Source organism: Elaeis guineensis, chromosome 10, assembly GCF_000442705.2.
Source record: "Elaeis guineensis isolate ETL-2024a chromosome 10, EG11, whole genome shotgun sequence".
NCBI lineage: Eukaryota > Viridiplantae > Streptophyta > Magnoliopsida > Arecales > Arecaceae > Elaeis > Elaeis guineensis.
This window is the reverse complement of record NC_026002.2, coordinates 24100133-24113840: the sequence shown is the minus strand read 5'-3', so window position 1 is coordinate 24113840 and position 13708 is coordinate 24100133. Positions and strand designations below refer to the sequence as shown.

Sequence of the window (13708 nt, the reverse complement as noted above, 5' to 3'; positions counted from 1 at the left end):
TATATATTAATATAATATATTTATATAAAATAATATATACTAATATTATATAATATATTATACTATATTATTATATATAATAATATCATATAGTATTAATATAATATAATATATATTATTATAATATATTATATTATTTTAAAAAATATTATAAAAAATATGGATAGATCTTAGCAACTTATTTAGAAAACTAGTAATATAAAAGAACATAGATAAATTATTTTTCTATCAAAATATTATATGAAAAAAATTTACTCTGGAACATATAGATTCCTGAGTAAATTTTTTACTTTCAAAAGAACAGACTCTTAGGACCATTTCTTGATGGATAAATATCATAGAAAAATTGATCAACTTTCTTATTGACCAACTTATACATATTTTTATGCTTATCTAGATAGATAAATTATTTTTTATGGATAGCATTTACCTATAAAATAGAAAAAAATCTTATCCACCTTTAAGATGGGTAAGCCATTTTCTCATCAATTGAGAAAATAATTTTTTTATTTCATTTCTAATATATCCTAAATCTTATAACAATGATAATATAATATAATATAATATAATATAATATAATATAATATAATATAATATAATATAATATATTATTATAGATAATAATATAATATATTATTATATATAATAATATAATATAATATAAATAGTATAATATATTATTATAATATATTATAATAATATAATAATTAATAATATAATATATTATATTATATTAAAATATATTATTATATATAATAATATTTATATAATAAAAGATATTATGAAAAATACCGATAGATCTTAATAACTTATCTAAAAAACTAATAATACAAAAGAATATGGGTGGATTTTCAAATCATTTTTCAATATATAAAAAAATATAAATAAATTATTTTTTTATCAAAATATTGTATGAAATATGTTTATCCAAAAAAAAAAAAAAAAAAAGGAATCTTGGTTAAGTTTTTGATGCCCAAAAGAACAGGCCCTTATGGCCGGACGGAAAGCAACTTTTAATCAAAGAATCTGGCTAAAATGATTTTTTCCCCGTTTAGTAAATCTCGTCTCCAGGTTTGTATTTTTATTGTTATTATTGCCACTATTACTGTCATTATTATCGTATTAAATATGGGGGAAGTTTATGGCAAAGTCCTTAGATTTGACCAGTTTTTTAACCCTTGGTCCGTCTGGAAAAGTTTTCTTAATGGCCTGTTCCTGTCAAGCATGCACGCCACGGTTGTCATTGTCGAGTGGCGACCGAGGGACGAGGGAGTGGAAACTGAAAACCAAAGGACCACTCGGCACGTCCTTTTCCTTACGCAATTATGTCCCTTTTGGACGTGATTTAGTCCTCAGTGATCCAAGTTCATCATCTTTGATATATTATATTTTAATAATTAAGTATATATCTATAAATATTTTTGATTAATCTATTTGATATATTATAAGAATAAAAGATCACTAATCACGTAATATCAAAATTATTCTTAATATATTTCATATATCTTGTTATTAAATAGAATTCTAAAATAAATCATAGAAAAACATATAAGAACATAAATCAGATTATCAAAATACATGATTTTAGATTAATTCAACAAGACAAACAATTAATCATAATTTGTTAAAGTAACTCTATGAGATTATCAAAAAAACTTTTAAATTAAAGGAGTTTTTTCATTTAATTATCAAACCCTTCTCAACTAGAAGATCTTTGATTAGTATTTTTGGAAACAATTTTTTCTGTTGGATTGAGATACATTTTAATTCTGAAATTTTAGCTTGACATTATTGTCCTGAGGTGATTTTGAAAACCTATCCTCAAGGATGGCTATGATAACACTGGGTTCGATGATGATTTTAGGAGGGAGGATAATTTGGATCACTATCACCTACGGTCATTGAAATACAACTAAACATGGATCCCATTACCTCTACCCATATTATTGTTGACCTTGGGATCATTACTCTATGCTAACATGCACATAGCGTAATTTAATCCCTCCAAGGCCGCATGTAATTTTGTTATTTAATTGAACTATAGAATTGAAAATCTTAATACCTCTCACGGTAATGAATACACGATTAGCACTTCTAATAACAAAGCATGATCCACCAGAAGTTCCTGATTCTTGTGCATTGCCATCAAAATTGATTTTGCAAGAATAAGGGGTGGTGGCTCTTAAGAGAAATATTACTTGTGAAAACATAGAACTATAAAACACGAGCCGCATATTGCTCTTTCCGTCAAAGATCCCTTTGTAGCAATCGCTCGAAGGAATCCCTTTGTAGAAATTCATCTAGGGATTGAGGCGAGAAACTAGATAAATTCTGCAACGAGTCTTGTCTTTATACTCGGGATGCTACTCTGTATTGAAGTATGACATGAGATAAAGATTCCTCCACCTCCAGGCAAATACCATAATAACTCAAAATATAGAACCATGTTGAGATAATAAAGCCCAGTATGGTAGTTGATGCCGTGCTAAATTTCACGTTAATGTATTAACCTAAGGATGGACCTCTAACCGCCAGAACCCAGCAATATTCTAAATTGGTTGGGGTTTGGATACAAAAGCTCGACAAAGATCAGATATCTTAATAGTCACACCAGAAGATGGATCCCGGTCCAACGTGTCTCCAATATCACTATGGGGTATGGTAATATGCAGAACTTTATCTACTAATTCTTCTAAGAAGGCTTGAGTGAGGCTGATTCCATTTTCTTTCGTCAAAACATTGAGATCTTTAACCATAGTGCCTTCAAATGCCAAAATATAAACCAAAGGCGGCCTTCAAGTGCCATCTTTGATTCCACAGGAAAGCATCTTTTAGTCAAAAAATCTGGCTAAAAATGATATTTTCCTCTTTCTATAAATTTTGTTTCCACGTTCCACCGTCATTATTATATTAATGACCGGTCCCCCTCAACCACTTAGGGCAGGTTGCCATTGTCGAGTGGTGACTGATGGGGGAGGGAATGGAAACTAAAGGACCAATCAGCAGGCCCTTTTCCTCGCACGCGGGCCCTCATGTTCAAATATTCTTACATGTTTGTTAGGCCTTAAATGGTCAATTATGAAGGACCTGCAGTGATTTTAAAATCGTGATACAGTTAAATGCAATTCAAATCCATGAACAATAAAAGATAATCGTTCAGACTAAGCCCCCAATCAATAGGAGGCTATATGAGGGTGGCAATCTAATGTAATGTACAACCCAACTTTTGAATTGCCTATTTGTTTATTAATTCTTCATGTTTATGGGCCTCTCATATACTTGATTTTAGTACTGATAGTGCTAACAAAAACAAGTGATAGCAGCAGTGGTAGTAGTAGTTCTAGTGGTATGCCAGCAATATCACTAGAGCCTTTTGTATCAGCCAATCAGACTTCAAGACATGGTAGGACATTTACATGTGACTTACTATGTGGCTTCTATTTATTGCTCCTATATAACGCGGATGTGTAACATACCATGATTGTCCCCACTTGGACACAACCTTTTCTTAGACAAGAGCACATGCATTGCCGATCAAACTTTTGTGATGCATTTTGTAACGGAAAATGCTACAGAATTCAACCCTATTATCAAAAAGATGATATCCATCCTAGCCTACCGCATGGCATGAGAGGGAGCGGGAGAGTTGTTTCCTGTTGGTCCATTTCCTTCTATATGAATCATATTAACCCATGAATTGCACCAATATCCTTGTGCCATGAGTCATGAAAGTTAGACTTTTAGCTGTGGCTAGACTGCTGCCAAAAATTTCAAAAGCTGCCGGCCGATAGTGACCGCCATACTGGTCACTAAAAATCACATCACTCTGCGACTGCCAATAAAAGAAGCACTTTGGTGGTGACGGATTCTGGTCACTAAAAGATCATGATTTAGTGGCGCTTATTTTAGCTGCTACGAAAGAACTTTTTAATGGTGGCCATCATGCGGTCATTAAAAAGATGCTTTTTATAACTTATGTATATGGCCGTTACTAAAAGCTATTTTTTTAGTGGTGGGAAGTAATGGTTACGAAAGAGTGATACTTTTGCATTTATAGCATCCAATGATTATATCTTATGATCCTATATTGACCATAGTCCCATTCTTTTGCTCGTGTGTGAAGCAAAATATTTTCCATTGAATACGCTTATATCTCTGCTTCGTAATCTGCGTACGTGATCAATAATTTAATATTATTTATTTAATATATAAAATAATTTCATATATGTTAATAATAATAAAAAAGAGAGAAAAAAAATATAATAAAATTAAATGCATTCAATAATATTATTATAAATACCTTCTCAGCTCTTATATGAGCATAACTTTTTGTACCTGTAGTATGATCTAAATTTTATTTTGATTTATTGTGCTTATTTTGATCATATTTTAGCTATATAAAAAATCAAATAATTTAGCATCATTGTCAATACACATTATTCTTCTAATAAAATATTAAACACATGAAATTCTGGCGTGCCTGGTACCCATCCAAAGCAACCTTACTATGTGCCAAAGCTCACCCTCTTTTAGTGTTTCCTTCCAAATCACAAATCCTTCAACAAGGCAGCACCATTTAATATGTCCAAAAAAAAAAGGTTCAGCGGAAAAGAGCCTACTCATATCTACAACCAAATGCATACGACATATAATCAAATATATGTTACAAGAAAAGCTAGTAATTCTCATGAAATATGAATGAAAACCTCTAAAGTTAGATGCATTTTAACTTCCGTTGTTCCATGATGCTGGTAAAGCACCCAGCCTTAGATGAATTACTAGTGGTCCACCTTAAGGGAAATTTTCGTCTAATGGCAAACAAAAGTCCATAGAAATAATTCAAAAATACATGACGTGCAAGAAACAGGTATACAGTTCATAGTATCACAGTGAAATCAAAGCAAGTAGCACTCCGCACTTGACCTAATTTATTACAGATGCACGAGTGAAGAAGTCTTCCTGTAACCTTCCATTGTTAGGCATTGACTTCCATTTAAATCAAACTGAAGCAACAGAGAAGTCAACAATAAGATGAGGGAAGATCAAAGGGAATTTCTATTTACAAAAGATGAAGTCATTAGAAAAGCCATATTCAGATATCCATATTGGCACATAGGATTGATACTTTAATGCAATAACAGAGCAAACAATTTGTGAAAGGATAGACAAGTCTTCCTATTGAAATGCAAAAAGGTCTATGCTTACAACAGTAAAAGCTTATATAACTTTGATGGCCTCAAGGCACAAGAAACAACAATCACTCTGCCGCATACCACATATGCTAAAAAAGGTAATTGGATGCATTAGCGTTAAAAACAGCTATGAAATATAATTCTATTCTTATCTTTATGGAGGTAGATTAGCTAGGGCTGAAAATGGATTATATACTATCGTATCCATATCCATATTTATTTTATTCAACGAATATACATATGGATATGGATATTTATTTTAAATAGGTACTGATATAAATCCGATACTGAAAATATGGATATAAATACAGATATAAGTCGGATGATTAAACTTTACAATCATAGAACCATAAATATTACTAAGTGGATGACAAATCAAGTCAATAGCATATTAATGTGGTCATTTATTTGCCTGAAAAATTCATGAGCATTATATAAAATTAAACAGGATTATAAATGGAATTGGATATTCAGATGTAGATCGGATGGTTGTCTGTTAATATCCATATCCATTTTTTTTTAAAAGATATAGATATAGATATTAGTCGGATACTCAAATTTCTAGCTATATCTAGAAAGATTCGGATAAGAAAACAGATCCGCATATTATCTGATCCACTTTCACCCTGAAACTCAGTATTATGACTGAAGCATTTAGCACATATTCTGAATTTGGCATGACTGCAGAAGGGACTGTAAACACTTTAAAAATTTGCACAAGAATACCAAAGTGACATAGACACGAAATCAACTTACTGCACCAGAATCTTGACCAACAACCAAAACAAATAGCATGGGTTCGAATACTTGAACAGCTGGAGCAACCAAATCTTTCATTGCATATGCATATCCTTCATCTCCTGTTCCATTGGGTAAAGGTTTATTCAGATTGCACCAAAGCCAATTGTCTTCACCAACTTCATCAATGGAGCCACTCTGAGGACCCCAGGAACCATGATTTCATGTGAAGGGAAATAGTAAGAACATCATCTGAGCGATAAAATCTTTCATCTGTCCCACTGCCATAATGGACATCAATGTCAATTACGGCAACCTTTCTGAAGCTAGAATCTAGCGCAAGTGGTACTACAAGCTCAGCATTATTTAGAAAGCGGTAACCCTCAGCTGGACAAGGCTGTGCATGATGATCAGGCAGACGTAGTAGAGCATAAGCAAGCTTCCCGTGTCCATCTATTGTATACTTCATTACTGCTAATGTGGTTCCAGCAGCTAAAAGGGCACCCCAGGATCCAGGACCCAGGGTTCAGAAAAGTTTCAGCACAGAGCTCTTTGCTTCCAGCTTCGTTGGCTTGTACAAGTTCCCCTATGTATTCTGACATACAAGTTTGAAAACATAAAAAAGTGATTTTAACAGAGCAAGTATGAGGCTTGGGGCATTACCACATCAACATACCGCAAACGTTGCACAATTCCTCTATGCATTCTGAGTTCTGACATATAAAATATGAAACTCAACCAGCTAACTTTAAGGGAGAAGATGTTAGAATTGGAGAAACCTCCCCGTCAATATAATTGCTAAATGGCATGAATGTAGTTTGATACATCGATCAGATAACCTTTGAATTCTGTTAAGGCAAGAAACTTTTCTGCTCTCTTTGTTCATATCGGAAAGAGGAAAAATTGAATATGATAGTGGATGTCGTATCCGGTTGTACTTCAAACTGCAGCATTTGAACCTTCCAACATCCTGGTTGATTTCTTTCAGAGCAGCATAGATATATGCATAAATAAATAACTAAACACTCAATAGCTCCTTTTTTTTTTTTTCTCCAATTTATACACTACTGTTGTTGCAAGACTCCCGTCCGAGATAGATGCGGATGAGGGGGGACATCGATGGGGGGGGGGTTGTGGAGGTGCCGAGAGGGAACCTGCAAGAGAAGTCCGCTCGCACCAGTAGTTCTCCAATGAGGGATCCTTTGATGGTTAAGTTAGTTGGAGTTCGAAAATAGTAGAAGAAAGAGAGAAAATGATGAGTGCAAGAGTAAGAGGTGATATTCTCCATCCAAATTAGGCTTATCTGAGGGCCCTCTTAGTATCTCTTTATATTGAGGTGGAGCCATAAGCCGTGAGCTGGAATCTGTAGACCATTAGGCCTGATCCTTTCGGCCATTAGGCCATATTCTGATGGGTTGTTAGGATAGGAAATCTTTCCACTCTCGTGGGAATCAAAGTTATTAAGCAGTTGCGGATTTTGCCTATGTAGATGAATGAGCTGGGGATATGAAGTCAAGCTGAGGCCTCGTGCTAATAACTATGGCCAAGGCTCAAGGATGCCATCTCATCAGCCGCAAGGCTTCGTTTCCGTCTTCAGTGAGAACCAATCATAGCATCGGTGAGCATCCGACCGCGGGATCAGTTAATGTCCGGGTAGATGTGGCAAAATGTATATACCTCCTGCATATTATACAATATCCATATGAGAGAAAGAATTTTTTTAATAGTTTTAAAGAATATCAAGGCTCCTGATGGATATACATCAAATACTTCAAGATGTATAAACCTGAAAGAGCGAAGCTTTTAAATCTCAAGAGTCATGATGATCGTATTTTGATGCAAGATATTTTTTTTCATTGACTTTAAGGTCATCAATGCCAAAACAAATTATCGCCATTATTGCTCAATTAACATTATTTTTTAAGGCATTATGTTCTAAGTCCTTGATCCACGAGAGCTTGATAAATTGAAGTCTCATGTTGCATATATTTTGCCATATGAAAAAGATCTTTCCTCCAAAATTTTTCATTATCATGGTTCATCTACTCTTTCACTTAGCTGTGGTAGTTAAACTTGGTAGATTGATACACTACAAATGGATGTATTCTACAGAGAGGTGATGTTGCTAAATTATATGGTGTAATATTAGAATTCTTTTGTATAGGCAATGTCATACTTATTTTGATGTTTCAATAAATTTTTAATTTTTGAAGGTATCTTGTACATTTAAAAGAGTATGTATGAAATAGAGTCCATCCAGAGGGCTAAATTATAGAAGGATATATTACTGAAGAGTATTTGATATTTTGTCCAGAATACCTCAAAGATGTAGAGATCATTTTTAATCGGTCTCAAAGAAATTGTGATATCATGAAGAACATACAATTTTGTAAGTTCTCAACTGCTGGAAGAGTTTTAGAAAAAGTTGAAAGTGTTATACATTCTTGATAAAAAATCTTTGATATAAGCACAACGTTATACGTAACTACTCCATGCTTCCATTTCCAACGTTTTTGTGATGCTTTGAAAAGCTTCAGAGTCTAATTTTGCGATGTTTATAATTAAACATTGGCAAATGAATCAATTATATGGTGTCGGAAATGGTTTGCTTATTATAGTGGATGATAGATTATGGCTATATATACCGATCTTTTGAGCGTGACCTTGCCTCCCCATTAGCTGATCCAATCGAATAGATTCATTCTACTTGGAAAAGTAGATTCATGATACTTGAAATCAAATTGCTAGACTCATGATCATGAGGAGGAACGAAAGCGTTTCAATAAGTTCCCCAGTTTTCTTTTATTAAAAGAAGTTCTAGATGGGATGCACTGAAATGAGATGGGGCCAAGAGATTAATTTAGAACATATTTTATTTGATGAAAATTAACTGCTGGAAAATATTGCAACGAGTATGAGAAGGACAACAAAGTATATATATATATGTGTCATCTTGCCAGAAAGATGACTCATCCTTCTCTTTATTTCACTGCCATAACAACACCAAAGCACGTGCAACAGCATACAATTGCTGGTCAACAATCAAACAGCTTCAAGCAATAGAGGCAAAGACCGCTGCGACGGTGAGCCCCTTCTTCCAGTCGATGCCATCGTCGTTAGTTAAACTGAACTTGATCTCCCCATCACCACCAGCCGGAAACCCTCCAGCATTCAGCTTTACCCAGCCCCCTGGTCCGGGAATCAGAGGGACGTGATTCACAATGGGCTGGCTGTGAGGCAGCTCAAGCGTCACGGTCACCACGGGCTGAAACCCAGCCGGATCCTTCATCCTCAACCAAAACGTGATATTGTAGTTTCTCCCCGGAGTGAATTGGTCCATCCTGAGCATTCCCTTCACCCCTAGCTGATACGTACCAACCTTTAGCTCGGCAAATTCCACGTCAAAAGGCAAGCGACTGCGCGGAGGAAACAACAAATTATTAATAAATAAATAAGTAGCTAGACGGCACAATAACTGGTGTTAGAGCCTTCTTCGGCTTCCAACCTTTTTTTTTTTTTTAAGCAATTAAGTCTGCTGAAACTTACATTCCTGACCAAAACCAACGCCAGATTGTCGGATCATCTCCTCCTGCAATTTCTAACGCCCTTGGGTACAGCACCAAGTGGTCGATGCAGGAAGAATCTCTTTTCTTCCAATACCTCTGATCAATTAAAACAAGAAATTAATTAGAAATTAAAATTTATTTTTTCTTTGGATACATCATTATCGGAAATTCTTGGAGAATTATATCATCAAAATGCTAAGAAATGAAGATCATAAGACTATTTGATATATTACAAAAAAGAAATAGACATCCATGCACGGTGCTCTTTAATTTGTTAGATCTGCTTTCTTTCTTCGGTTTTGTGACTAGAAAATCGGAATATATACAAGTTCTCCATCTGGTGTAGAAGATTGTATGTTGGATATTATCGATTGGGACAAAATATTCAAAAGCTTAATTAATACATGAGTAATGCATTCTTTCTGTAAGATGGATGAAATATAAGCATAAAGGGGCCGATCGAGAATGAACATACACCGAGCACCCCATCTTCCAGGCCCGAAAGTTTGCTGAGTAGCTCCTTTGGTGCTTCAGCCGCCATTCGTCTCTCTCTCGCTTGCTCGATGCCTTAATTACTTGATGGCAATCTATCCGCAGGGTACCCATATATAGCAAAATGGTAGGCTGGATTATTGTCATTATGATAAGACCGAGAGACATGCAGGCTAGATTATGTGATTATTTTATGACCTGGGAAGTCATCTCTCGAAAGGTCAATTTAAAAAAGCACGTGAAAATCTGCTCCAATAGGAAATAGAAAAAAATGTAGGGCGAACGTACAACAAGGATCCAGAGACTTCCGCATAAAATAATTACAATATCAATTAATCAATTAAGGACAAATAGACTTAAAAACATGCGTGCTATTGATCTGGTATAACTAGTTGTTGAGTCATTACAGGGTAACGGTGAAATTTGATGCTCGACCTAAAAACAGACTATGCGTTTTTTTTTTTTTTTGATGAAAAGGGAGGCAAAATGCCACCCGATTTTTATTGATAAGTGCATATTTACAGAGGCTATATATACAGAAATAGAGAGAGGGGAGTGGAATCAGAATAACATAATACATGAACAGATACAGCAGCTGATTGCTAAAGAGACCAAGTGCAAAATCAAGATTTTCAAGAACAGATTGAGGGATCATCTTCATTTGAACATCCACACCCAGCATCTCTCATTTGTCAGATAACCCGATAATTTTCAAGACAACAGAAGCCTCCTTGATCGGAAAGAGTCTGGCAATTGGTACCGCGACATTCCCATAAGCTTCCTATCCTGTGGAATGGGACTCGATCTCCAATTATATTGAGAATATAAAAGCTTTCAAGACTTGCAAAAGTTATGAATTTCGGGTGTATTCAACTGAATTCCATATCTTTAATGTTGATGCTCCGATGGTCCTTTTGGTCAGGAATGGATCATCTGACAAGATGATGTTCACCATCCGCAAAACATCATTTTTTTTTTTTTTTTGGAAAAAACATGCATTCAGGACCTTTCAATTCCTAAGATGGTCGCTGTTCCTCAGATGGTTGTTTTGGACAATAAAAAAAAGGACATTACGGCCATTATCGCAATCGATGATTGTTTCTGATTTAGTGGGGATCTATGGTTGTAGCCCAAAGGATGCAATATCAATAATGCAAATCTTGATCACTAATTATTAGAGGGTAGCCAACAAATAAAAATAGTGGTTCGTTAAACTAAAACTCCATGCATTGCCATAATGAGTTGATCGATAAAATGTAGACAAAATTTTAATCCACCCAAAGTGATAATTGAGCAGAGAATCTAAAACATGAAATTGCCAAATGCAATAACCTCAGATCTAGTCAGATCTACGTTGGATAATGGAGTTCCAAAATTGATGATTCAAGCCGTTAAAATTTAATCTATTATCTCTAAGTTACTTATGATCCAAAAAGATCATGGGACTTGATATGAACTATTCTGGCCACTAAGGATAAAGTCAGTATGGGACCTGCAAATAATATTTGGAATACCAGAATGCCGAGCCATAGCTAAACTTTCATAGGTTACAACTTGTTCATACAATGTCCTTTTGAGATGATCTTTTATTTGAAATTGGGCAATCCTGGCAAATCTACGATGTGGAACCACCTTTGATGGAAAGTCATGCTTTTTAGCGATCAAACTCAAATTTTATCATTTGGGTCATGAAATGAGTCGATTAAATTAATTTTTTTTATTTCAAAAAAGATTTTAATCAAACATGTCTTTTAATCATAAAAAAAAAAAAATTCGAGACAATGATAGAAAGTAAAATTAATATAGAAATCAAAATATATCTTCCACAGAATTTTAGTTTTTTCATATTTATTTTAATTAACAATGTTTGTTTTTGGAAGCATACCCTATTTTGATTAGATGAGGAATTTGACTCAAATTGCACAGGTGGATCTTATTACTACTTCATGACTGCTTCATGCATCAATAATCCATGTTTTGCGAATGTGGGTTGGAATTTTATTTCTCTTTCTCATTAGGTGACATGGTTAAACTATATAACAAACTGAGGTAATATTGTATTTCAATTCCAGAGTCACCGGATATAATGGATTATACTGGATGGCATCACGTGTGCATGGTTAGCAAGAATAAGGTCTAGGTTTAACTGAAGTCAATGGCAAATTAATAAATCCTTTGCGGTTAATGCCGGACGCTCCTCTGTCTCTCTCTCAACGCCTTCCTTGTTGGCAACAGATGGATGAGGTGCCCTTAAATAGCCAAATGATAGGCTGGTTTATTGTTATAATATGACCTACAAACAAGCAAGTCAGACTTGTCAATCACTATACACCATGTTTCCTATCAAAAAAGTTATCATATATACAGCTTTTTCCTCTTAAAATACAATATTATTATATGACCTCTTAAGTCATCTCTCAAAAACAAAATACAAGTCTGCTTTCCAATGAAAAGCGATATGTAGCATATACCTATTTGTACATTAATTGCACCACAATCAAGGAGATAAGATCGGCATATTTTCACATGAACCATAGAAATATTGATTAAAGATGACTTCCGGTTTTCCTAGTCAGTAGATGAAGAAGCCAAAAAAGGAGTTCCAATTTGTTTTTTAAAAATTCCAACTTTTAGTGGCAACTGATACTAAAAATTTTACAGTCATATTGTGAAGCTACTTTAATCATTCGTCAAATTTTGCTCAGGTTAAACCGTATAGAAGTTTCAAATCAGTTCAGATCAAACATGGGCAATGTCCAAATTTATTGTTGGGCTATTCAGATTTTGGTTTTTTCATTCTGGTTTTCAGTAATATCATAAGCTGATTTGGTTCGCAGGTAGATGTGAGATCTCTAGACTAGAAGATAATGCTTAGGATGGTAAAGCAATTTTGGATAATCATACATCCAGAAGTTTTTAACCTAAAAGGAAGTGGGAAAAATTTTAAGTAAATATAGCAAGAGGCAAAGGATGGTTCTAACATTTTAGTAGCAAAATATCATTGCATGGAACTTTTGCTTCAACGATGGTTCATTCTAGTAGCCTTCTTTGTTCCTCTCTTTCTTTTACGAATCCATCTTCTCATTATTCTTACTACATTTTTTATATGATGCCATAATATAAATACTGTTGATGCTGCTTCTCGATAACGGAAGAAGATACATGCATCTATTAGTGAGATGAGCAGTAAATATATTGCTGAAATGGAAGCACTTGTAAGGCAAGTAAATCTACAGTCTCTCATTCATCTTATCTTTTCTATTTTCTACATTAAATCCATGGCTGCATGAGTTTATTGCATGAATGCCACTAAAAGTAACAAATAGTATGATGTTATGGTTACTTCAGCAAGAATAGTAGAAGAAGAGGATGTAGCAAAAAATAACATGAAAGTTATTTAGCATTTTGATTGTGAGTTAATCATCTATTTTTTCACTTGTTCCATTTGATGCTCTGCAACACGAGAAGGAATGAGAACAAAAGAAACTTCTTAAACTTTTTAGTTTCATTATTTCTTGAATCAATTTGCCTTGTTCTCTATTGAACTAGAGCTCCTTTCTTTCTTATTTTTTTTTCTTTTCCATGCTAGAGCACTTTTGTCCTTTATTTTGATGGAAATTTTTTCCCAAAAATCTACTGATATGGCAATTTTTTCTTTCAATCGTCTCTTTATGCCATGTCTTAGCCCTGTAAGCACCTCTTCTTGCCATATCATTAAAA

At 34.2% G+C, this 13708-nt stretch overlaps 1 protein-coding gene and 1 pseudogene across 1 annotated transcript; both read right to left on the bottom strand.

The window, feature by feature from the left end:
* Positions 1–4931: 4931 nt before the first annotated feature.
* Positions 4932–6739, bottom strand: LOC140852198 (histone deacetylase 8-like; annotated as a pseudogene).
* Positions 6740–8785: 2046 nt separating this feature from the next.
* Positions 8786–10088, bottom strand: LOC140851968 (protein PHLOEM PROTEIN 2-LIKE A1-like). The gene is made up of 3 exons (XM_073244462.1): positions 9972–10088; positions 9477–9592; positions 8786–9346 (listed from the first exon to the last, which is right to left on the bottom strand). Exons 1-3 carry the CDS (start codon positions 10035–10037, stop codon positions 8983–8985), a joined length of 546 nt encoding a protein of 181 aa, XP_073100563.1. The 5' UTR covers positions 10038–10088; the 3' UTR covers positions 8786–8982.
* Between the last annotated feature and the right edge of the window lie 3620 nt (positions 10089–13708).